This window comes from Cupressus sempervirens, chromosome 1, assembly GCF_028749045.1.
Source record: "Cupressus sempervirens isolate cs-2001-9-10 chromosome 1, ASM2874904v1, whole genome shotgun sequence".
Classification (NCBI taxonomy): Eukaryota; Viridiplantae; Streptophyta; class Pinopsida; order Cupressales; family Cupressaceae; genus Cupressus; species Cupressus sempervirens.
The window spans coordinates 195,761,812-195,788,128 of record NC_143118.1 but is presented as its reverse complement, the minus strand read 5'-3'; the positions used below and the strand labels follow the sequence as shown (position 1 = coordinate 195,788,128).

At 36.3% G+C, this 26,317-nt stretch overlaps 1 protein-coding gene across 4 annotated transcripts in view; it reads left to right on the top strand.

The window, feature by feature from the left end:
* LOC149576781 (casein kinase 1-like protein 2) overlaps positions 1-26,317 on the top strand; it is a 67,719-nt gene that overhangs the window by 8,379 nt on the left and 33,023 nt on the right. For all 4 annotated transcript variants that reach the window (XM_089819862.1, XM_089819874.1, XM_089819854.1 and 1 more), the window contains exons 3-6: positions 13,613-13,682; positions 13,813-13,961; positions 14,066-14,161; positions 14,277-14,347. In XM_089819862.1, coding sequence (XP_089675988.1) covers positions 13,613-13,682; positions 13,813-13,961; positions 14,066-14,161; positions 14,277-14,347 — 386 coding nt within the window. The remainder of the gene's footprint in view (positions 1-13,612; positions 13,683-13,812; positions 13,962-14,065; positions 14,162-14,276; positions 14,348-26,317) is intronic.

The window sequence follows — 26,317 nt, the reverse complement described above, 5'->3', positions numbered from 1 at the left end:
AGGGTTTACATCAAAATTAATTTGGCCTCTGTGGATGGAAATGATTGTCTGATAAATGTTGATCTCCATTACTTCATACACTTAACTAACATGTGATCTCAGACTTGGATAGTTAGTTGAATTTTGGCGAGTGACCTCTCTAAAGGTTGATAAATCTCAGATCAGATCTCACCAGACTTAGACAAATTTTAAATCAGTATTTATTCTACAAATTTGGTGTATGTTTAAGAATATTTAAGAAATTATATATTTTCAAATGTTTTACAAAAGTGCCAATTATTTGGCAATTTTTTCGCTGAGTTTTTCAATTTTTTTGGTTTGACTAAGTTTTTGTGGTGTCCAAGTTTTTCAACCATGAATTAAACTGAAAGTACACCAATTTACAATAGAAAGAACTAGGAAGAGAAAATCATGGATAGGACCAAAAAGGGTAAGTGGCGAAAACAAAAATAGAATGCAGCTGTTGACCACACTAGCACGTAGTCCAGAAACTAATACAAATATCCAAATAGGGGGAAGACGATCCTGACAAAGTATAAGCAGAATAGAAAGGGAACAAGCCTCATCTAATATCTCAGAATGGGTGTTATCATTGATCAGGCTGAGAGGACTGACATGAGATCCGATATTGCTCATAAAGGATTGTCTAAGGTGAGGATGGCCAAACTGGGAGATTGTAAGGGGAAGCAAGGTGCTTGTACTAGAGTCCATTCTTAACATCCAAGGCTGATTGAGCTGCTGTATAATGAAGAAGCTTGTAATATGCATTTGTTTGCTGGAGGGTGACTGGAGAGGAGTAGATCTATGTTGTTGCGGACATGAGCCACTATATATGCTGCAGTAAAGAGGCAAAAGCATGATGCCAAGGGGTAATGTGTTGGGGTATGTGAGTGGAAGTGATAAGCTGGGGCGTTAGAGAAAGAACTGATGCCAACACTGGCAAGTTTTAAATGTGAGAGGATTGAAGACCCAGTAATGCACTTTCTGAACTTTAAAATTATTGAAAAGTCACCAATGCTCAATGAACAGTGCACGGCTGTGCAATTATATGGTATCACCATCTGCTAGATTGAAAGCAGAATTATCAGTAAGGGTTTTGAAAGATGTCATGTTCATGCTCAAATCTGTAATAAGATTGAGATTTCAGAAGAAGACAAATCGAGCAAAGGCAATTGTAGAAAACTGCTGAATTCAATGAATATGTTTTAAATTGTATATGAAATGAGATAATTTAATAATATATACAATGATTTGCAACATTGAGTTACCTGTATACATTGGTTGGAAAACAACATAATATAGTTATAATCAATGAATGCTCTGGAAGATGGTGATGAAGATGCCTTCATGATATGATGTTAAGAGACAATTGTGATGGAAAAACCCATGATATGATGACAAAATGATATAATTTCCAATGAGCTCTGTTCAAATTCCAATGTTTTCACATTGAACACTTTGCAGCTCCGAGAATTGAAATTATCATATTTGCTCGATCATGGCAAATATTATTTCTATCATTTGAGGTCTTTATAGTAAAAAAGGTAATAAGAGTGAATGGGAAAATATGATCAGCAGGGATGTGATTGGTATCCAAATTTTAGATACTCTTCCTGTATGCGTGAAAATGCGGCCTCTGCTAACACACACTTCAACACGGTCTTTATTTGCGGATTCATTCCGGAATAAACATTGGATTGTTCATCCGAAAATCAGCCGGCAAGGCGACCTGTTGCCTTCTATCTAAAGGGATTTTGCTTGTTAGATATCCTCAGATTTGAGGTGTTAAGCAACCAGACCCTCTAAGAATGAAGGATTTAAGAAATGAAATTAATCTATATGATTATGCAGATTAATCTAGAATGAGAAATGCATTCTAATCTAAGAACGAGTAAAGGAAACTAGATAAATCATATGCATATTATGCTAAATGAAATTAAGCTAAGGATGCAAATGTATGTAAAATATGAGCAAATGTGAGCAAATGTGAGTATGAATTCCAGCAGCAATTTGATGCAAATTCCAAATTCATTCTCTTCCAAAATGAAGAGATGAGGGTCTTTTAAATAGATTTTATTGGAATCCATCAACGGTTGAGATCGATTTCAATTAACGGTCAGGATTAAAGGTGAAGTTCAGTCATAAAGGAAGATTCCCAAATTAAAGGGAGTTAACTGATTTAATTTGAGTATAATAAGGAGTTAACTGATTTAATTTGAGTAGAATAAGGAGTTAGCTGATTTAATTCCTTTTTGATCAACAGTGAACTGGGAATTTGCTTTTTTGAACTGAAGAAGGATTTTGGAGAGATATTTAATTTAATAAAATGAGATATGCTCTCATAAATATATTTCCTATTTAATTAAATAATTTCATTTAATTAATTAGAAACACTTTCTTATTTAATTAAATAACTATATTTAATTAATTAGGAATTACTCCTATTTAATTAAATAACTTTGTTTAATTAATTAAAGAATAGCCTTCCATTTAATTAAATAATTTTCTTTAATTAATTAGAAATAACTTTCCCATTTAATTAAATAATTACATTTAATTAAATAATTACATGTAATTAATCAAGATAGGCGTATTTATTAAATTAAATAAATTTAATCTCATAGTACATTAGCCTTAGGAGATAATTTAATTTAATAAAGTATAAATACTTTTAAATTAAATTATAATTAAATCAAGTAGGTTTAATGTGACTAATATGAGTACGTACTATAGGAATTAAATAAGAAATGTGATGAATGCAGATTAGGGTCTTCTGCATTTGACAATTAAGTCAAGTAGCGAGTTAGATCAAGAATGTGTCTAATGAAATAGGACTTTAGGAATGATCAAAATAGACCAGAATTGGTATCATGGCAATGAGCCAATTTTGGGGTATTACATTTTGCCCCTCTTTGAATGAATGTGCAAGCAGCACATTCAATTCAAAAAAAATCAGAAAGTATGATGCGCAGATAAAAAAAAAGAGATTGGTTTCGAAATTGATTCTACGGAGACCAATTGATGAGCTTTTAAGGACTATCTCTAGAACAGAGCTTAATCCCAAGGAATCCAAGCAGAATACCTAGATACCTAAATTGAAATAGATAAGCTTTTAAGGATCATCTCCAACATGAAGCTTAATCCTAAGGAATCCAGGTAGAACACCTAGATACCTAAGTTGAAACAGATAAGCTTTTAAGGATCATCTCCAGCACGAAGCTTAATCCTAAGGGATCCAGGTAGAACACCTAGATACCTAAGTTTATAAGATCTAATTATGAGTCACAGAATCATCCCCAGAACGAGGCTTGATCCTTAGGAGTCGGGGTTTAGACTGTCCCGATACCTGTCCATCAGACTCAGAGTAGAAATGTTATAAGATGTGATCAAATGATGAAAAGATGAAGTAGATGACAAGGATGCCAGAAAGAGGGGGACAAGATGCCTCGAGTAATGAGATGCCCCAAGTGAGAAGGACATAAAATGGGAACCAGATGCCCCAAGCAATGAGACTCAAAATGAGTTGAAATTTAGTTCAATGATGTAATCATCCTGGCCCCTCGGGAGCGAAATCGAAAGATGACACACCAGAAGTATGATGTAAGGGAGTGATGAAAGATACAGAAGAAATCCAAGGTTTAGTAGAATATAGAAGAGATTAGAATGATCAGAAGAAATATAAAGAGATTAGAACGATCAGAAGAAATATAAAGAGATCAGAACGATCTTGAAGAAATATGAAGAGATCAGAACGATCTGAAGAAATTCGGAGAGATCAGAATGATCTGAAGAAATATGAAGAGATCAGAACGATCTGAAGAAATATAAAGAGATCAGAACGATCTGAAGAAATATAAAGAGATCAGAACGATCAAAAGAAATTTGGAGGTTGATCCGAAGTGATTTCGAGATCCAAAAAACCAAGTTTGAGTTGAAAAGATTCCAAGAATTGCAAAGTATCAGAAAGATTTGGATTGCACAAAAAATTTAAAAATGCATTTTGAGCCACTTAAGTGTGTCAGATTTTGAATTCGATCCCGAAAAATGGGTTCAGAGCAACCAAAGTAGCCAAGAGGGTGATTAATCAATCATTTGTGCAGTTCGTGAAAGAACATGATACTTTGAAGAGATCAGCAATCCGTCATCAGAGAAGGTGAAAGTAGATTTGCAATTGAATCGCATGCTTATGCAAGTGAAGTATGTAATGCAAGACTATGTTAAATGCAACCCTAGGTCTGGTTACCAAGCCTCGATATTTAATCATCACCGGATATAAAATAAAGCTCGTATGTTATACAATTCCCACTGACATTGCAATCATGGAAATATGAATATAATATACGTTATTGGTTTGTCGAGATTAAATGTAAGCATTCGAGACACAAGAAGCCAAAATGACCAGAACATTTGTCCCTTTTAATGTAGCAAGTTAACATAAGCATCAAAGCATAGACGCTAGGATGACCTGAATGTTGCTTGCATAACAGACACACCAAACACACGGGAGATCCATCTTATGCTAAGTACTCAGTATTTATACTGTCCGCAACGACCTTTGCGTTCGTAACCTGAGACAGAAGTGTGCTAGATATACTCGCAGTGACCCGTATGTTCACTTAATAGGATGAGTATCAGTATGTACTATAGCATGAAGAGTTCACTCCAACAAACAAGGAGAAGAACCAATGTCATTGACGTATCTGTATAAAAGGAGTTGAGGTACACACGGCCATCCAATACGAGATGGAGGCTCTTATAGTGGACACCCCTCTTATAGGAATATATCAACTTATTGGAACTAAACCGCAAACAGAAAGCAAAGAAAAGATCATGCCCCCAGTCATTACTTCTCTAGTCGAAGATGACATCATCGAGTTGCTCGAGGGGATATGATAAAGAAAAACAAAGCAAACAAAGAAAATGCTCAGCATATCCAAACAAGTATATCATTTTTGAGTTCAATGTTTTGGGATTGATGTCAAGTATCAGTGTCCAGAACATGTTTGAAAGAGATCTCTTCAGTAGGGTGACGATAGTAGGCAGACGCAGCCAGAACGACTGGTGACTGAGGTCAAAGAGGAATCTTCACGATGAAGAACCTAAGAAAGACTGAGCGACAGTAGATAGACATAGCCAGGACGACTGGTGACTGACGCAAGAGATTTTCCATAAAGGAACCTGGAGACATAACTTTAGCAACAGTAGGCAAACACAGCTGAAACAACTGGTGACTGTTGCGAAAGAGATTCTACGAGGAGAATCTTGAAAAGAGTGACACTAGTGACAGTAGCCAGATACAGTGAGAACCACTGGTGACTGTCGCGAAGGAGATTCTATGAGGAGAATCTCAAAAAGAGTGACACTAGAGACAGTAGGCAGACGCAGTGAGAACCACTGGTGACTGTTGCGAAGGAGATTCTATGAGGAGAATCTCAAAAATAGTGACACTAGCGATAGTAGGCAGACACAGTGAGAACCACTTGTGACTGTCGCGAAGGAGATTCTATGAGGAGAATCTCAAAAATAGTGACACTAGCGACAGTAGGTAGATGCAGTGAGAACCACTGGTGACTGTCGTGAGAGAGATTCTATGAGGAGAATCTCAAAAATAGTGACAGTAGCGACAGTAGGCAGACGCAGTGAGAACCGTTGGTGACTGTCGCGAAGGAGATTTTATGAGGAGAATCTCAAAAATAGTGACACTAAAGGGGGAATGCCCTCGAGCTGTGACAAGACTGAATCCATGGATACATGAGCTGAAAGTAGGAAAAGCAGGAAAATGAAAGCATAAAAGCGATTGTACAAAATGCCAGAAGATGCGTTGCAAGATGGAGCATTGGGAATAAGAGGCGCCTGTTTACCAGGTTTTCACCTTCTTGGCAGGATTCTCTTTTTTTGCTACCATGATGCCTATTTCTAGGTTTTCACCAATGACACTCTTTTTTGTTTTTCAATTTTTTTGGTGTTACAAAGGGTGCCTATTGCTAGGTTTTCACCAGGGTAACAATTTTTTTGAAGACTTTTTCCAATTTTTATGATTTTTTTAGAGATTACTAGCTCTCAAGAAGGATCACCTTGATTTTGTTTCAGTGTCTAGCAAGGTGTAGGACAAGATGTAGTAGCAAGCGAGTGGATAAGTAGAGATGGATAAGGCAAGGAGTATGAAGTGGTGAATGTTACCCTCAAGGAAAGTTTTCACAAGATTACCCAAGCTAGGGAAAAGGATATAACAATATGAGCTCATGGTGTAATGAAGGGTATCGTGTAAGTAATCCAAGAAAATAACCATGTCAAGAGATTGCGAAGAATCGAGTTTTCTTCTTTCTTTCGTTGATCAAGACCAAAGGGTTAACTGAATAGGATAGAAAAGTTTGTTATGGAGGTTATGGGTGAATGACTTCAGGAATGAGGACATCTAAAGGATAAGCAAGATCATGATAGGATGTCATGGATGGAAGAATTACGCATGATGCCTGTTTACCAGGTTTTTATCATGGTACTTGTCCAAGGTGCCACAAGAAGTTGTTTTCACCATAGGACGGATTTATTTTTCTTTACTTTTGCTACCAAGGCGCCTGTTTCCAGGTTTTCACCAAGGCACATTTTTTTCCTTTTTTTCTTTTTTTCTTTTTTTTGGATTTTTAGAGTTTTTGGAAAGAATTCAAACCTTTCTCAAGTTAGATAGCACTCCTATAACGTAAGTTATGATAAGCCAAGGCCATAACAAGGTACGCTCAAAGATGTCGATAGGGTAATGGAGGGAGATAGTAGAAAAGATATATGGAGGACAAGGTTTAGGCTATGGATAAGATAAATGGGATGGAAGTATAAAAGGTGGAGGATAGAAGGTGGAGTGGATAGGGTAATGAAAGGGATGCACAAGGTGAGAAGAAAAAGTGGAGTGGATAGGGTAATGAAAGGGATGCGCAAGGTGAGAAGAAAAAGTGAGCAAGATCAACATTGACACACACCTTGAAGGGTGATGGAATAATGGAGGAAATATGGATGAAATAGTATGAGGTTTAGATGTATGAGGTGGTGGAATAATTTCAGAGGAAGGTGGAGTAGAAGGCTTTGAAACCTTTTTAGGAAGATGTTGGGAAGAAGGTGGAGTGAAAGCCTTTGGAAGCTTAAATGTCAACTTTGATTTGTTTTCAATATTCAAGTCCTTCAAAAGAGACTTGGGAATCCATATAGCTTTTGATTTTTCATTAGATGCTTTGGAACACATTTCTTCAATAATAGATTTAAGAACCCATACTTTCTTTGGTTGAGCTCTTTGAATAGTGGACCTTTGCGGTCTCTTTTGCATATTTTCCTTCTTGACATTCACATGTCGATTAGGGGAGATAGTGTGAACTTTTGAGGATGGATTCATGCACTTATGTTTGAGTTGATCATCCAAATTGCTTTCAAAGGACTTGGGATTTATGGATGAATGAGGCAAATATGACTGGTTTAGATGGGAAGGTGGATGTGAAGAGTTCAAGTATGTGTATCTTTGTTGATCTTGGGGTAAGGTAGGAGGAACGTGTAATGGGCTAAGAGTGGAAGTAGGAGATAGAGGAACATAAGGTCCCAATATGGATGGAAGACTTGAAGGTTTTAGCTTAGATGGATAGGGACCAAGGATAGATTTAGAAGATGTGAATGGACCATGAGTAGGGAATTCAGCATCTTTAGAGTGAGCAATATGACCAAAGCCATCAATAGTTTTATGAGCAACTATTATAGGAGTATTTAAAGCTTGAGCATAGTTTGGAAGTGAATGTAGTGAGGTAGAACAAGAGAGTGAGGGAACACTTTTCTCTTCAAAAGGAATTTTAGGTAACATAGGAAAAGTATCCTTCTCTTGTTCTTTAATAGTCTCCTTAGGGATGGTGGAAGGAATATCATGATCTTGCTTGGTAGAGGTGCATGACATGGGCGATGGAGGACTATTTGGCTCTTGAGATGGAGGCATGAGATCTTGGAAGACTTGAAAGGGGATGAAGGAATCTTGGTCTTGATCAACACTTGTTTCTTCATCATTTAAGAAGTCCTCTTGACATGAAACCAATTCCAAGGATGAGGGAGTATCTAAATCTGTATTCGAATATATTTTTGGAGTCTGCAAAATAGGCTCTTGAAGTTCAGAAGGAAAATTACTTGGAGTGGACTTCATAAGCATAGTAGGGTATGAAGAAGTATGATCTGTGAAGGTAGTGAAAAGACTTGCAGCCCAGTATCTATTGGCTTGAGTTTCTTTCAAAGGCAGTCCTTGAGGGTACACATAGTCAACAAAGGGAGTAGCGAGTTCTTCTTTTGGTGAATATGTGTTGGAAAGATTGGACAATTTAGAAGGTGGATGTATGTTGGAAGAAGTAGAAGTTGTGTTTGAACCGTTACTAGATATGGTTTCATGAGGTTAATCCTTCTTGAGAGTTGAATCTTTAGTAGTTGAGAGCTTAGATTTTTGAATTATACCATTGTCAAAGAGATCTTGGATCTTGTTTTTCAGCTCTTGACAATGTGAAGTTTTATGTAAATTATGTTTGTGATAGGCACAATAGTTACTCATAAAGGAAACTCCCGCCAAAGTGACCTTAGGTAAAATAATGAGTTTTTCTTCAAGAAGTTCTTCCAAGGTTAATTCGTAAGATTTTCCCAAAGGTGTGAAATCACGCTTTGGTTTAAGTTCCCAAGGTTTGTTTTCAAAGATATTCCTAGATTTCTTGAGCGTTTGTGAAGGGTTCTCAGATATCTTAGATTCAAGATCACAAGAATGTGATTTTTGGTTGTCATAGAAGGAAGGGAAAATTTCTCTCAAGGAGAATTTGTTCGATGACGTGTTTTCCTCTTCTTTTAGTCTGTGAAGTTGAGTGCTCATTGATTGGATTTGTTGCTTCATGTTTGCAATAAGTAGCTTTTCTTCCTCACTAGGAATATTGGATTTAGCACATTGGTTATTAGCCATTTTGATGTACTATGTTTCAAGTAGTGACAACCAAGTTTTAGAACATAAGTCAAGTTGCCACAGTCATAGGCAAGGACAAGAAGCTAGAACCTGGACAAGGACTACACTAAGACTGAGTCTCAAAAAGGACAAGATAATATGTAAGAATGTTGTTCACTAAGGCACAAATGGTTTGATTTAAAGGCTAGAACAGCCAAAGATTACGACCAATGCGACACAAAGTATGACAAGCATTAAGACAAGGACCAAAAGTTACTTATGAGACAAGACTAGTCAAGGAGCAAGACACAAGTCTTCAGCTAAGCGAAGTGTCGCTGTTTCAGGACTGTTTGCAAACAAAGAGCAATAAACGGACGCAGAAAAGGACAGCGTGCAGGTCGTAGATAGCTAAAACAGACCCAAATTGGCAATGCTAACACAAGATCTCGTGCGAAAAACCTTTACGGGTCGCGCGAAGAAGTTTTACAGGCCGTGCGAAGAAGTTTCCGTCTTGCGTGAAGGTCAGTGACAGTAGTTTAATTTTGCGTGAAGAAGTTCACGGGCCGCGCGAAGACTCATAACAGCAATTTAATTTCGCGCGAGAAGAAAATGTTTTCGCGCGAGGACTAGATGATTTCGCGCGAGACCAAAATGATTTCGCGCAAGAAGGCAGACCAGTTTTACAACAACAACTGATTTTGACAATTTTTTTTTTGATCGTTTCAGTAACCGGGCAGATAAACAGGCACGTAGAACAGCAAGCAGGTGATTTCAAGCACGTCTGAAAACAATGAGTAAGGGCAAAAGCAACCTTGCGCATGAACAATCAAGTGACTTAGTTTGTGCTAATCCGTAAGAGAGCTAATTGTGTATGTTTTTGAAAAGTTTTGCAATCACGCATACATCCCTAGAAAATAAAAGTTGGCCTCTCTAAGGTTTTTAGTAATGTTTTGACTTTGCAACTTTTATGACTCACAGGGGTGACCTCCAATCCCGGCGCACCGAGGTTTTAACACAGTCCGAGAACTTAATCTTCAAGAGCTGTGGGGGAGATCTGACAACCCACAATGAACCACACCCGTGGAGATTTCTTCCACAAGGACATTTATATAGCGGTTGTCGCTACCACGTCAAAAAAGGCTATTATCGCTCGAGGTTCCGTCAACGCAGTTTGCCCTGTAGAGGGATTGTCTACCACGGTTAACCCTCTCTAAAGGTGACCGACTCACAATAGTGTACCACAAGGGGACTTAGCTTCCAAATTCAAGGTTTTGACACCTTTTCACTTTTAGCCCAATCAAAGCAGACAAATTAATCCGACACGCTAAACTAAGAGTATCTCTTAAAGATCTATGATATCAACTCCCAGTGATCTATCAACCTCTCCGGAGAAAGGATGCCTCAAACAACAAGTTGAAGATTCATCTATCTGCGAAATGCTCAAAGTATCCTCCCCACCTACAAGGAATCCGTCGTAGAGAGGAGTTTCACTAGGAACCCACTCTCTCAAGATCCACGAATAGTGTTCATGGGGGTCTAATTACTATGTGTGTACAGATGTTAATTCCCAAAAGCAAATCTATCCAAAAGTAGTCAAAGAGCACAAGGTGGTACACTTAACGCTTTAACTAATGTGAGGTGAGTCCAAAGATGTGGAACATTTAACCCCTCACACAAGCCAAAACGAGTCCACAACTCAGAAACTAGTGAGTTCTAGAAAGCACAAAAGGGTTGCCTAGTGGAGCATTTAATGCTTCTTTCCTGTAGACCCCTCCTCTTTAATGTGGTGCTGATCTTGCAACCACAGGGTGAAACGAGGGGCCGGCGGATTAGCGAGTTCAATAACCCAAGATAGCTAATTAGATCTATCACTAGTAACTAAGCCTGCTAGATGAAAATTAATGGAGATCACAACCTAGTATCAGATTATGCATGTGTTGTAAAATGAGAACATGGAAGGAAACACTCACAAGCTTGATACGAGAGATGTTCGTTTTAGGTCCAAATGAAGTGTTATCACTCAAAGAGAATTACCTGGTAATCCTCGCAACACACTTAGTAGAGGTTTTACCTGTTTTTAGCAACTTTATCACACTTTTCCAATTGTCCCGCAAACCGTTGTTATGCTGTTCCAAAAAATCAGAAAACACAGAAAACTAGAAAACACGAAAATTAATGCAAGAAAAAGCATCTGTCAGCAGAGTCTCGCGCAAAATTCCTAAAAGTCCGCGCGAAGAAGTTTTATGACCCGCGCGAAATTATATTACGGCCCGTGCGAAGAAACAGGTGTCGCACGAAGTTTCGCACACTCAAGCAATTTCTTGCGCGATACGAAAAGAATCTTTGCGCGAAAATAAACAGTCTCGCGTGAAGATTCCCGAATCTGTACAGAACATTACAGACAGAGAACAAAAAAATGATTAAAAAAATGCAGAAAGAGGCCAGAAAAACTGATTTTCTCTGCCCCACGGTGGGTGCCAAAAATGTATGCGTGAAAATGCGGTCTCTGCTAACACACACTTCAACGCGGTCTTTATTTGCGGAGCCATCCCGAAATGAACATTGGATTGTTCATCCGAAAATCAGCTGGCAAGGCGACATGTTGCCTTCTATCTAAAGGGATTTTACTTGTTAGATATCCTCAGATTTGAGGTGTTAAGCAACCAGACCCTCTAAAAATGAAGGATTTAAGAAATGAAATTAATCTATATGATTATGCAGATTAATCTAGAATGAGAAATGCATTCTAATCTAAGAACAAGTAAAGGAAACTAGATTAATCATATGCATATTATGCTAAATGAAATTAAGCTAAGGATGCAAATGTATGTAAAATATGAGCAAATGTGAGTATGAATTCCAGCAGCAATTTGATGCAAATTCCAAATTCATCCTCTTCCAAAATGAAAAGATGAGGGTCTTTTAAATAGACTTTCCTGGAATCCATCAACGGTTGAGATCGATTTCAATTAACGGTTAGGATTAAAGCTGATTTAATTCTTTTTTGATCAATAGTGAACTGAGAATTTCCCTTTTTGAACTAAAGAAGGATTTTGGAGAGATTTAATTTAATAAAATGAGATATGCTCTCATAAATATATTTCCTATTTAATTAAATAATTTCATTTAATTAATTAGAGACACTTTCTTATTTAATTAAATAACTATATTTAATTAATTGGGAATTACTCCTATTTAATTAAATAACTTTGTTTAATTAATTAAAGAATAGCTTTCCATTTAATTATATAATTTTCTTTAATTAATTAGAAATACCTTTCCCATTTAATTAAATAATTACATTTAATTAATCAAGATAGGCATATTTATTAAATAAAATAAATTTAATCCCATAGTACATTAGCCTTAGGAGATAATTTAATTTAATAAAGTATAAATACTTTTAAATTAAATTATAATTAAATCAAGTAGGTTTAATGTGACTAATATGAGTACGTACTATAGGAATTAAATAAGAAATGTGATGAATACAGATTAGGGTCTTTTGCATCTGACAATTAAGTCAAGCAGCGAGTTAGATCAAGAATGTGTCTAATGAAATAGGACTTTAGGAATGATCAAAATAGACCAGAATTGGTATCATGGCAATGAGCCAATTTTGGGGTATTACACTTCCCACTAACTAGCTTGGATCAACTCCTAAGAGCCTTAAACAGGTCACAGAGTTGAATTCGAGCTGTGGACTAGGTTATGATGATCTGACTAAAATCAATTAGCACTTTATAGCACTTTGAATCATTAAAATAGAAATAATGTATTGGAAGAACTCACAAGAACAAGTGCAAATTTAGGTGTTAAATTGCTGCTCATCCAATCATGTATCACCAATATGAACTTTTATCGTACACAATGTATAGAATAGATGTACCACTTGTGATTCATATCTTACTGTATTCTGTACACAAGCTTGCTTAATACTGCAATTTGTCATTATTTTGGGACAAAAGATAATCTGTCATTGTTAATTGTGGATTTCTTCAGCACTGTTTTGTTGTAGAAATCATACACATGGCATACAATAGAAAGTTACGAAGAAACGATAGATCGCAGAATTTAACCTTTGGATAATGATGATGAAAAAGGGAAAAGAGGTTAAAGAACTGAAACTTGCTCAAGTCTCTAGAAATAATGGGACTTAGGTATTTTATCTCAGGCTTGAAAATATTACTTTATACGGGGAATTTATTAACAGACACATCATTACATGAGTATAACTTAGTATCTTTTTACTTTCTTTGTTTATTTTCTAGTTTTTAAACAGATTATCATTTTTAAAAAATAATTTCAAAATGTGATATTTCTGGTTCTATGTTTTTGTCATGTTGCATGTGCCCCAGGATTTTGTTTTTCAAGTCCACTTATTTATTCAGTCAGTTTCAATGGTCATAAGAAGATTCTTTGGTCTTCTAAGTATTGGTTTTCGATTGAAGATCAGTTTTGAGAGATTCCAGCATTTTTTTAGTTTATCGAACCTCAACTCCTGATATTGTTATGTGTCTGTGGTCTGTATCATATTGTAAACTTTTAGTAGTTCTAGCTGCTTTATGATAACTTATTACTCAGAATGTTTTTGAAGTTTGAAACTTATCTGAAATGTGTAGATGGTTTTATTCATGTGCTGTATATATTTATTCTACACTGTATTGAATTTCTCAGGAAAATGTGAAGACTAAGCATCCACAACTTCACTACGAGTCTAAGCTGTACAGGATCCTGCAAGGAGGAAGTAAGGGGATCTCCTTCCTTGTGACTAATGTCTAGTGTCTATTCTTAAGGAACATGCAGGTATTGAGTTCTAAGAGTTTAAGGTTCATATTGTTTCAACAGTTTCTTGGTTTTCCCATTCTTATTTGCAGCTGGAATTCCAAATGTAAGATGGTTTGGTGTTGAGGGTGACTACAATGTCTTGGTTATGGATTTATTGGGTCCAAGTCTTGAAGATCTCTTCAATTTCTGTAGTCGGAAGCTTTCTCTAAAGACTGTACTAATGCTGGCAGATCAAATGGTGTGACCTGTTACGAATTACTAGCTTTCAATGTATGTATATTATTGTGAAAAATTTGTAATGGTAAACTATTGACAGTGTTATGGGCACCTTATATATTGCAGATAAACAGGGTTGAATTTGTGCATTCAAAATGCTTTCTTCACAGAGACATAAAGCCTGATAACTTTCTTATGGGTCTTGGTAGAAGAGCAAATCAGGTTTTCCTTCTCTACCTGTAGATGTTCTAAAGATGTTTTTGTGGTTTCCTTAAGACATATAGTTTTTATTATGTCTTTCAAATACTTCCATTTACTTTTGTTTCACATTTTCAAGGTTTATGTAATTGATTTTGGGCTAGCAAAAAAGTACAGAGATGCAGTCAGCCATCAACATATTCCTTACAGGTGACTACCCTGCACATTGATAGTGTTGCTATTTATTTAGCAATTGTTCTTTGCTGTACTCTAATTTACATTATGTACAATTGCCAGAAGTAGAGATTGATAATATAAAATAGTATTCCATTTTATGAAGTTTGTTAGGTATCTTAGAGTTTTTTTGTATGTCAGTGTTTTTCATTTGTCCCTAATAGGACAGCACAAAATGGAACAATGTGTAACAGTAAAGATTTCTTCCAATTAGAAGGTGAAACTGCTTTGCAACTAAAAGTAAATTAAGTTCCTACTTGGACTGGTGAGAGTGACTCGACATGTGACTTGGTCAAATGAAAAAAACCCTTGCAATTTAGAGATTTTAAAGGAATTAAAACTTGTTTCATGCACCCATTATTGAATAAATCTTAGAGACACTTTAACATCATCAATAAAAGCTAATTTGATCAGATACATAAATAGACATTGGTCATATATGTGCAAACACAAATTAATACATTGACAAATAACTTATATTATCAAACACAGCATAGGCATTTTATGTTGACTACATCACCCCCCAAAAGAAAAGGTTGTTTTTTAGATGAATTGAGTAATATCAAAGAAGACTAATGACAAGAGTGTAGATAATAACTCGTACTGTGGAAATTCAAAGCTTTTGTAGACATAAAAAATAAAATGGGGGGTTTGTGGGCAACACCCCTAGTAAGGTCAAGGGGTGGTACCCTTAGCAGGTGTTTAGGGGTAACACACCTTGTCGGGACCTGGGAGTATTACCCAAGGGGCATTCCATGTCATAGTATAGAGCGGGTTCGAGAGGCGACACCCCTACTGCTAAGACCTAAGTTCCCGATGTTGGTTCTAATGCTGATGCGTGGAATTTTAATTTTTGATTTTGGATATGTTTTGGTTTGTCCATATTATAAATATGTATATATATATTTTTAAAATGTATATATATGTATATGTATGTATGTATGTATACTATAATTTATGTATGCAAATAAATGCAAGAAATATACAAAATAAACCATTCGATAGCAATTAGCATGATACTTCACCATTGATAGTTCAAATTGAAATAATAATAATAATGTCTAATTAGTAAATTACTCAAGTTAAGATTTCAATGCAATTTGAATTACAAATTCAAAACATTGTTCATTGTTCAATGTTGATCAATCAAGAGTCAAGGCTCAAGATTTACAAATCAAATTTAGTCAATCAGAATCATAAGGATTTACAAAAAAATCCACATTCTCATCATCTCCTTCAGCGACAACACTTGCAAGTTCATTCTAACCAAACATGGTTCTTGTTGTGCTAGATGCACATGCCATGATGTTATCAACATCATCATCTGTCATCACAGTAAGATCCTGAAGTGTTGCATCTAAGTTTGCACATTCAGGGGCTACATCCCAAAGCTTGGTTGACCCTTTCTCGTATCCATCCTTCTTACGTGACAAAAGACACAAGTTGGTATGTATCTAAACCAAGTCCTCAACTTTCTATGAGCCCAACCAGTTGCGCTTCATTGAATGGATATAGGAGTATGTACCCCAATTTTGTTCTGCAGTGGAAGAATTTGCAACCTGGATATTGTTCATAAAATTAAACACACAAATGAAAATCAAATTAAATAATGTTATACACTAAATTGTAGAATACAATTGTTAAATAAAAAATAAATGGAAACTTGGGAGACGATCTTGATTGTAAGAGGTTGTAGATTCTTGAATGGTTGACCATACATGCACCACCATGTGATAGCTCTCATGTTATTTTGGTCCTATATTGCATATGGAGTATGTTTTGATCTTGAAGCAAGCCAAATTCTACAAATTCTAGCCTCACCTTTTTGTTCATTTCATCATCTCAGAAGAGTCTTGCAAATGGAGTGTAGCACCTAGTAGCAACTCCATCATCCACATATGGTGCAACTCTATTCAAGATAGCAAGCATTTCTTGGCTATAGTACGTGGGAGATAAGGCATATGCAAGGAGGTGCAATGAGGGTAGTCATCTTCTCTCAACAATGATGAATGATTGCCTCCACCTTGTTGTACAAGGCTTCACTTTCTGTGGGGTTAGTCTCATGTGCTTGTATGGAAAGTATTATGTTTTCTACCATGGCGTCCTAAGTCACAAGGTTCGAATTTGAATTCGAGTTCGACGACTATAAAATTCGAATGAAGTTCGACAAGAGAAAAAATTCGGAAAAAAATTCGAATTAAATTCGTCTTATATGATTTTAATTATTTCTTAAATATATTTAATATATCCCATATATTATCAAAATAATTAAAATTGCCTAATAGATTTAAAAACTTTATAAACATGATGACACATTTATAGAGTATAAAACATAGTATATATTAAGTATAAAATAAAAATTTCATTTCACATTAATTTAATAGATTGATTAAATACATTTCTAATGACCTATTTACTCAAACATTTTAAAATTTAAAGAATCAACTGTATTACTTCAAAAATAATATATTTTTAAAACATTTCATTTATACTTAACAAATTTAATAAAACAAAAATTAATTTGAAATGAATAAATATAATATATGCATTATTACATTATAACGAAATAAACCTAAGATTAGTGAATATTATTTCATTTGTACTTAATAAATTTAATAAAACAAACAATACATTTATACATTACAATGAAATCAACCTAATAAATACTTTATTACATAACATTATTAAATAAATTTAACCAAGACTTTTGCATTAAAATAAATTTAACAAAGACTTACTTTATATTATTACATGAAATAAACTTAACTATATAATTACATGAAATAAATTTAAGAAGACATTCGAGGAATTTGCAGACGCGGGAGCCGGAAAATTGCAGGCAAAAGGAAAATTGTTGTCGTCTGCAGGAGCCTATGCACAATCGTCTACAAGAGCTGGAAATTTCGCATGTGCACACTCCATCCCTACATGACTGTACAAACCATTGTTAAAACCTTTGTTGAATCCTTTGTTTTCAGAATTCTGTGCGTTTTAGGGCTGAAAAAAATGGTTCCAAAACCCTAAAATATGTTGCCAAATGCCTAGAATAGTAGTTTTTAAATGTTTATAACAATTAAAAAAAAATCCCAATTTTTGTCCGCGAACACTGACGATTTTCATCGAATATTTTGGGAAAAATTAATATTCGGCAAAATCCGAATCTCATGCTTGGGATTCGCCGAATCCTGTGACTTAGATGGCGTCCATGCCATTGTACACATCCCCCAAGTAAGGTGCATCTGTATCAGCAAAGCGGAGCATAGTCATGATAAGCTTGGTGAAATCCAATACAAATTGCACATGAGCCCACCAATGCTCATCCAAGATTGTATATACCCCGAACCTTGAAGGCTCTCTCTGAATTTGAAGCTTTCCATACACCCCATTGGTTATAAATAAACATTTGGCTCAATGTTGTTCGCACTTTGAGGAGTCTGTCTCATAACAATAGTTTGAGATGCAAATCTAGTCTTAGCAACCTAAGCAAGCTGACAATATGACAAGAAATATAAAACAAAGTTATAAACAAGTAATAATTTGATATTTGGACATGAATATAAAACTTATTCAAAATAAATAAATAAATGAAATTAACTAATTACAAATTTTAAATTTACCTTCAACAACTCCAACTTGGAGAATGATCTGAATATGGATTGTGACATGTGGTGGTTTGTCACAAACATTTTGATCTCCTCTCCCTCTTGGTATATTTGCTTCACCCGTTGTATTTGTGTGCCAATTTGTTGCATGATTAAGTTGAGAGAGTGTACGGTGCATTGTGTCCAAAAAATATGGTCGTATAGAGGCTCAACCAAAGCCTTGCACCCCTATAATTCCTGGCATTATCTGTGACCACTTGGACCATATTCTCCTTGCCCACCATCTCTATTGCCTCAATGATAATTCTAGAAATGAATTTTGTATTCTTAACTTGTCTTTCACAATTAATAGCCCTAAAAAACATTGCCTCTTTGGGGGAAATTACAATCACATTAATCAATGATCGGCTTCTTGTGTTTTTCCATCCATAAGACAATAGTTATACTAGAAGTTTTCCAAGGAGTCCTAATTGGTTGAAGAGCTTTGTCTATAGAAATCTTTTCTTTTTGCAAAAAGAGTAGTACACATCTTTTCAAACCTAGGGCTAATCTAATCAGCTGGTGCTTTAAGGATGGCGACAACTATTTCCTTCCAATATGGCAATCTTACCGAATTGAAAAGAAGACCATTGGCATAAAGGCAACGTGCAATTGCTTCATCAACAAGCTCTCTTGCCTCCATTTTGAATGCTTGATCCAACAAACTTCTTTTGCGGGTAATAACTTCTACTTCTTCATCTTCCTCTCCCACATCCAAGAATGGATGTTTGGAGGATGAAACATGATCAATGGGCACATTAGCTTTACTCTTTGTTGATGATTTGCTCACTAAACGATTAACAACTTCTTGTTCTTTTATAAATCCAGCTAACTGTGCATTCTTCATCCTTTTTCCATCTTTGCTTCCCTTGCACAATGCTACTTCTTTACCAGTAGGGTCCATAAAATGAGCTTTGACTCGAGAATATGAGCTTTGAATAGTTTACTACGACATACATTGCATTTCCAAATGTATGAACGACTTGAAACCTGTGATAATCTTCTGGTGTGTCTCCATAATGGAGATGCTACATCAATATTGAATTTATCACTTTGTTCACCTTGCCCTGCCGCTGAACTTTGATTGTTAGCCATTCTTACACAATACAAACTTTGAATCTAATAAGAAAATTAAAAAATTAAATTAGAAATATTTAAATAAATTATGAATATCACACATACAAGTGCAAATATATGATACAGAAATACTAAAAAAATATAGCTAAATTTGTTTCTACATTTCTTTAAAAAAAGGAAAGATCTTGAAAAAATCATGAACATCTAAAAAAAATCATTAGAAAAGCTCATGAAATGGATCAAATGCTTACCTTAGATGCTTAGACATCCTTTGTAGAAGCTATTAGACTCCCTACGAATGATCCTCTTCAAAAATAATGACCTTGCTTTCAAAATGCCAAAATGGAGACCAAATGAGAAGAGAGCCCAGCTGCAAGCAAAATGAGAAGAATGAGCAATGAATGGCCTTTTTAAGGGCCAGTTTAGGGTTTTGGGGCGAAAATGAGGAAAAATATAATAAAACAAATCAATTAAACATGTTTTTTAAAGTCACTTAAGTGATTGGGTGCTAAAAATCTAGATGCTCTCTAGATGCGCCCAGATGCTATTCAGATTGCATCCGTAGGCAGGGAATGCGCTTCCTGGCAGCATCCGTGTAGGCTTCAAATGCATCCATGCATAACAATGCACCCACATTTGGCTGATTCCCTAGTGCATCAGTATCTTAGACTTAGACCAAATGAGCACCTTTAGAACCACATAAAACATCATGATGCACATCATTTTATTGATATTTTTAAGATGCCAAAATTAGTATTAACAAAAAGACAAATGACGTAATTTCTAGATGTTGCTTTGCATCTCAAATTGGAGGTTGGGGATTTTAATCAGCCATGTGCATTGGAAACGGATCCAACCAAAGGAGTGACAATAGGACTAAGAAACTCTTTGTTTGAATAATGAAGCCATGATGCACTGAATTTGTTGCAATGAGTGGGATCTCACAGTGATACACTATTTGTTCATCCACATCTTTCCCTATCTTTGCCATGTGCACATTCTTGCGTCTCGTTTGCAATAACTCTTGTAAAAAATTAAAAACATATATAATATTAAATTTGAAACTTAACAAAAAAGCAATATTGACAAAAATGAGGGTTTTGTTTGCAGTCTATCAAATTTTGAGCTTTTATAAATATTAAATGTAAATTTTGAGACAAATTCATTGGCACAATAACAACACTTTCAAAACTCTTTAAATTTTTTTTTTTTTTTCAAAATTTGTTGGTTTACAATTTGTCTTCCTTGATTTGGTTTATACCCTGACACCTAATATGGGCAATTTGGTGAAAGACAAAGTAGTTAACGACATAATGGGTTAATGTAGTTGTTCTATCAAGGAACACTGAATTGAAAAGGTACAACTCCCTTGTATGCAAAGGTTTGCAATGAATTTTGTTTTTAGCAGATCAACAGGACTTAGGTGTATGCTTTTAACTAGAGAGCAGAAGAGGTATGACCAGATTGCCCAAAACTTTAAACAATCCAGGCGGATTTTAGACGATGACTCACAAAGCTTCACAGCTATGAATGCACACAAGTCAATTTTAAGCTTTTCAAACACTTAAATGCAGTCTATTCAATCTACTTGAATGCAAGATGCAACAATGCAAGACTATCTATAATGCATACTGCATAAGAAGAGAGTATGATTAACTAAGCAATACCCGGATCGCCCAAGTTAGTGAGATTTCACAATAACTGTTTGTTTCCTACTCATCAACTTACATTAACTAAACCCGAATTTCTCACACAGTAATGAAAATGCACATGAACTAACTTGCATAGAGCAAAGGAAATGAGACAATACTGTAAATGAGGGAAATAAAGTTGATAACCACTGAAAAGAAAGAAATAAAATCCAGTTTATTTGCAATCCTGCAGCTTTTATTAACAACACATTTCATTCCAAGCACCATACAAGAACTAAAACTAGATTAACACGAATGACAGAATTAGAAGATGGACGCAGAGTCTCACACAGTAGTCCCAGCTACAGGGGTTTGCCCATATCATCAAAAAGTTTCATTTATAGGCTCTTTTAGAATTGGCCAGTTACATTTCATGATTACTTAATAAGAGCATCTTTGAACATTCTAAGAATAGGATTGACTGGATATGTCATCCGTTACAAAGTTTTAGCCTACGAGGAAAATGCCAAGAATGGATACAATATCAGAAAGTGTGAGAGAGAGAAGAGGTGACACTTGTCAAGAATGTAATACTTTGTCAGAGCATCAGTTCTTTGGAGTTACAACTTTGGCTCTGTAGGCATTCATTGCATCAGTTACATTCTTCAGCTCATTGACACTTGGGATGAGAATACTGTCAGCTCTGCTCATCCAGTAATCATGCATTTCTGTCAATTCTTCCACTCTGGAGATCCTTCATTGGAGCTTCTCTGCTGCACTCCTTAGAACACAATCCTTTGCTGAAATCTCTGGAATCTTGGCCACTTGGAAATTTGATGGGTCAGTAGCCTCTTCAACGAATGCCAGAATCTTAGTTTTTATTCATTCGATGTCTACCAACTGGCCATTATTGGTGACGTACGATTCAGTGTGCAACACCTTTAAATGTTCAAATATCTTGTCCATTACTTTCTTCACTAAATCATAGACATCTTTCAGCTAATGCTCAGACTTAACTGAGCTCTCAATTTTAAATTCCAACGATTGCTTCCAATGAAGCAATGGTTCTGGCCTGACTTGAGTATACCATGGGTCACGACAACATTCGTCTTCATGTCAATCACCTTTTACAATAAGGTCAATTGCTCTGTTAGGCTCTCTGATGCTTTGTGCATTGAAGTCTGGTGGCTTGATACTACTTTCAATCTGTTAGTGTCTAACATCAGATTTCCAAGGTTCTCAATGAGAGGGGGACCTCAGGCCTTTATTTTATCAATCCAGGCACAACCAACTTGCCCAAATTTCCTCTCTTGCTGTAGCTTAAGTAGTAAATTGTTGTTCTCTTCTACACTTGGGTTGAATGTGCTTGTAGAGTTTCTTTCAAGTGCAGCTCTGATGTAGTCCATCAATTCTTTATTCGAGGCTTTCAATAGCTCTTTCTCTAACCTTAACTCCTCCAGTATATCCTCAAGCTTCACATTTGTTGATTTCCAGAGGTTGACCATAGAATCGTGCAGTGCAATGCCTATGTCAACCATTCTAATCTGAAAATCATTAGGAGTTAGCTCATGAAATTTTCCCTCCTTCCGAGGTTCTGCAGGCGCCACTAGCATGTGACTAGCAAAAGAATCTGTAGCCAATGCTGCTATAGTCTTCTGCTTCTCTTTGCCTTCTTCAATGTTGGCTGAGCTAAAGTTGCTTGTACAATAAGGTCCTTAGATGGAGCACTTTCCTCACATCTTCTCTTTTTTCGGTCAATACTCTCTTCCAACCAAGATTCAGTTGAAAGGACATTTAGTGCTGAGTGCAAGGCTGTAGGATCAAAAAGATTGGAGGTGTTACTTTGCTTTGGCTGGCAATAGGAAAGGCAGTCGCTTTAGTTACAGAGAGGGATAGAGTGTCACCTTGCTGGGATGCTTCCTATTCTTGGCTATCCAGAGTGTTATTGTCACCATAAAGGTTGATGATTGGCACGGTGGAGGAGGCCTTGGCTACTGATTTCTCCTTTTCTTTTTCGTTCTAATCTGAAAATCATTAGGATTTAGCTCATGAAATTTTCCCTCCTTTTGAGGTTTTGCAATCTCCACTAGTACGGGACCAGTAGAAGAATCCGTGGCTAGTGCTGCTATAGTCTTCTGCTTCTCTTTACCTTCTTTGATGCTGGCTGAGCTGAAGTTGCTTGTACAATAAGGTCCTTAGATGGAGCACTTTCCTCACATCTTCTCTTCTTTTGATCAATAGTCTCTTCCAACCAAGATTTAGTTGAAAGGACAGTAAGTGCTAACTGCAAGGCTATAGGATCAAAAAACTTCTTCGCAACTGGAGGTGTTACTTTGCTTTGGTTGGTAATAGGAAAGGCGGTTGCTTTAGTAATAGAGAGGGCTAGAGTGTCACCTTGTTGGGATACTTCTTGTTCTTGGCCATCCAGAGTGTTATTGTCACCATCAAGGTTGATGACTAGCACGGGGGAGGAGGCCTTGGCTACTGATTTCTTCTTTTCTTTTTCTTTGTCTTTATCTTTCTTTTCTCCAACCTTTCCAGTATCTGGCAGAAATCCTCCTTCATAGATTGGAGTGATTTGAACATTCTTCTAAGGAGGTTGGTCTCCTCCACCAATAGATTGTGCTGGTCCAACTAATGTTGATGTAGCAGCAGATGATTGGACACTTCCAGCAACTATTCCACTAGCAGAACTTGCAGCTCCAGTTCTCTTTTTCCTCGCTCTGGTCCACTCTACCCATTTGTCCATCCTTTTGATGACAGCACCCATTAGGACTTTCATTGTATCGATAACAGGGCCGTTAGGCGGAGTTGACACTATAGGAGTGTTCTTGACTTGCTCATAAGTTGAGGGACGCATGTAAGAGCCATCATCTGCAAGATCACTAACATCAACAATGTCATTATACAAATTAATCTCATCTAGTGTCAACCTAGACCAGTACCTTTATCTGGTTTGGTACTCATCATAACATCCAACCCAACAGTCTTCAATATTCAGAACATGCCTATGAGCATACCCTAACTTTAGATGATCTTTTATGAAGTTAACAGGGTCATACTGGGGTCTTATCACCTCATAATCAATCAATTTAATTCTGTTCTTAAAGGCTTTAACTAAATTCTGGGTATCAGATCTTGAGGCACAAGAATAAGGTCCTACCACGATTGGAAAAGGAATCCTGACTATCTTCACATTCGAACATAAGGTATTCACCTCTACTATTTGTCTACACAACTCAACAAGAACTACCTTATCTTCGGGATATCTAGGAGTCTCTCTGGGAAGCCATCAAATGCACCAATCCCTAGGTAGGAGAACGATGGAAATTGGATGAAACAACATCCGAACTGCTGATTGCCGATATGGCTTTTGGTGAAAGCCTCCACTCAGGGCACCCTTGCAATTATTTGCACAACCCCATTGTGAATGCATCATTTACCTTTACATACTCCTCAAAACTCTTCTGCAATTGTAGGTGGGGATAGAATTCATACACCTTGATGTTTTCATCAAAGTCTTCAATACTGCGAAGGCCAGGCTAGAGATGATGTGTGGCTAAGGTGTATATCAAATATGATGACATAAAGAACTGCCTGAATGCCTTTGCCAAATTTAGCCAAGAGGCAAGCTCCTCACATATAATCTGAGCGAAGTTGATTTGTAGTGCTTCAACACAAACGACCTGGACAAAGTGGAAGTGATGCTCGATAAAATCCAGGATCTCCTGCTTTCCTTTTAATCTTAGTAGTAGTGCCAAGATGATGCAGGAGCATCTTGGGTGTAAGAGCAATCTTGCATCACCCAAAAATATTTTCATTTTAGTCTTTTCCACTTTAATAAGGACTAGTAGACAAGGTGGTTACTATTTATAGGAACTTGCTATTTTTAGTAAGTTTGTCATACGAGCTCAGAATATTCTCATTTAATACATGAAGGTTCATTTTAGAGTTGTAAGCCTATCATAAAAATCTCATTGCTCCAGTTTAAGTATTGGAGAAATTATTGTGGATTTTCGGTGGAAAAATTTGCAGAAGGTCTGAAAATGGACCCAAAAAAAGTGAAGGCTATCCTTGAATGGCCTACTCTAAGGAGTGCGACAGAGGTAAGATCTTTTCATGGACTGGTTAGTTTTTATAGAAAGTTCATAAGAGGTTTTAACAGTATTTGTGGAACCTTGACTAAAACAATGAGAGGGGATAGAAAAGAATTTAAGTGGACTGTAGGAGCAGGTAAGAGTTCCAATCTGTTGAAACAGAAAGTTACTGAGGATCTTGTTTTAACACTTCCTGATTTTAACAAGGTGTTTCAAGTAGACTGTGATGCTAGTGGTATTGCAATAGGAGTTGTTATGAGCCAAGAAGGTAGACCTGTTGCTTACTTTAGTGAGAAATTGAATGATGCAAATAGAAAATATTCTTTTTATGATTAGGAATTTTATGCTATAGTTCAAGCATTGAAGAAGTGGAGACACTATCTTCTTCCTAAGGAGTTTGTTTTGTATATTGATCATCAAGCTTTGCAATATTTAAATAGTCAAGGAAAATTGAACCAAAGGCATTTGAAGTGGGTTGAGTTTGTGCAGAGTTATACATTTGTTTTGAAACACAAGAGTTGGAAGTCTAACAAAGTTGCAGATGCTCTTAGTAGAAGACAACTTTTGTTGACAGAAATGCAGATCGAGGTAATTGGGTTCAAGGAACTCAGTATTTTGTATCTAGATGATCCTGATTTTGGTGAAGCATGTAAGGCTTGTACAGAACTTGTTACACTTGATAGGACAAAGTGGTTGGATTTCATGATCCAGGATAGTATATTGTTCAAAGGAAGCCAATTGTGCATTCCCATAAGTTCAATGAGAGAGAATCTCATCAAGGAGAAGCATAGTGGAGGATTGCCTGGACATTTTGGCAGACATAAAACCATAGCTTTGGTTGTTGAGAATTATTATTGGCCATAGTTGCAGCAAGATGTGAAGAAGTTTGTACATAGTTGTAGAGTATGTCAAATGGCGAAAGGAGTGAAGTAGAATACAAGGTTGTATCAACCATTACTTGTACCAGAGAAGTCGTGGGAGGATGTTAGCATGGATTTTGTTCTTGGATTACCGAGGACAATGCAGGCATGATTCTATTTTTGTGGTGGTGGACGGGTTTTCAAAGATGACACATTTTATTCCTTGCAAGAAGACTAGTGATGCTGTTCATGTGGCAGAGTTATTTTTCAGAGAAGTGGTGAGACTACATGGTCTGCTAAAGAGTATAGTTTCAGATCGAGATACCAAATTTGTTGGGTATTTCTGGCGTACGTTGTGGAAGAAGTTGAAGACAAATTTGAAGTTTAGTTCATCACATCATCCATAGACTGATGGACAGACAGAAGCTGTGAATCGCAGTTTGGGAAACTTGCTGAGATGCTTGGTTGGAGATAAACCAAAAGGATGGGATATGATTTCACCATAGGTGGAATTTGCATATAATAATTCTGTCAATAGGAGTACTGGTAAATCACCATTCTAGATTGTATATGGGAGTAGTCCTAGAAATGCTTCTGAATTGATGCAGTTGGATAAAGGAGAGATAAGTAGTGTTAAAGC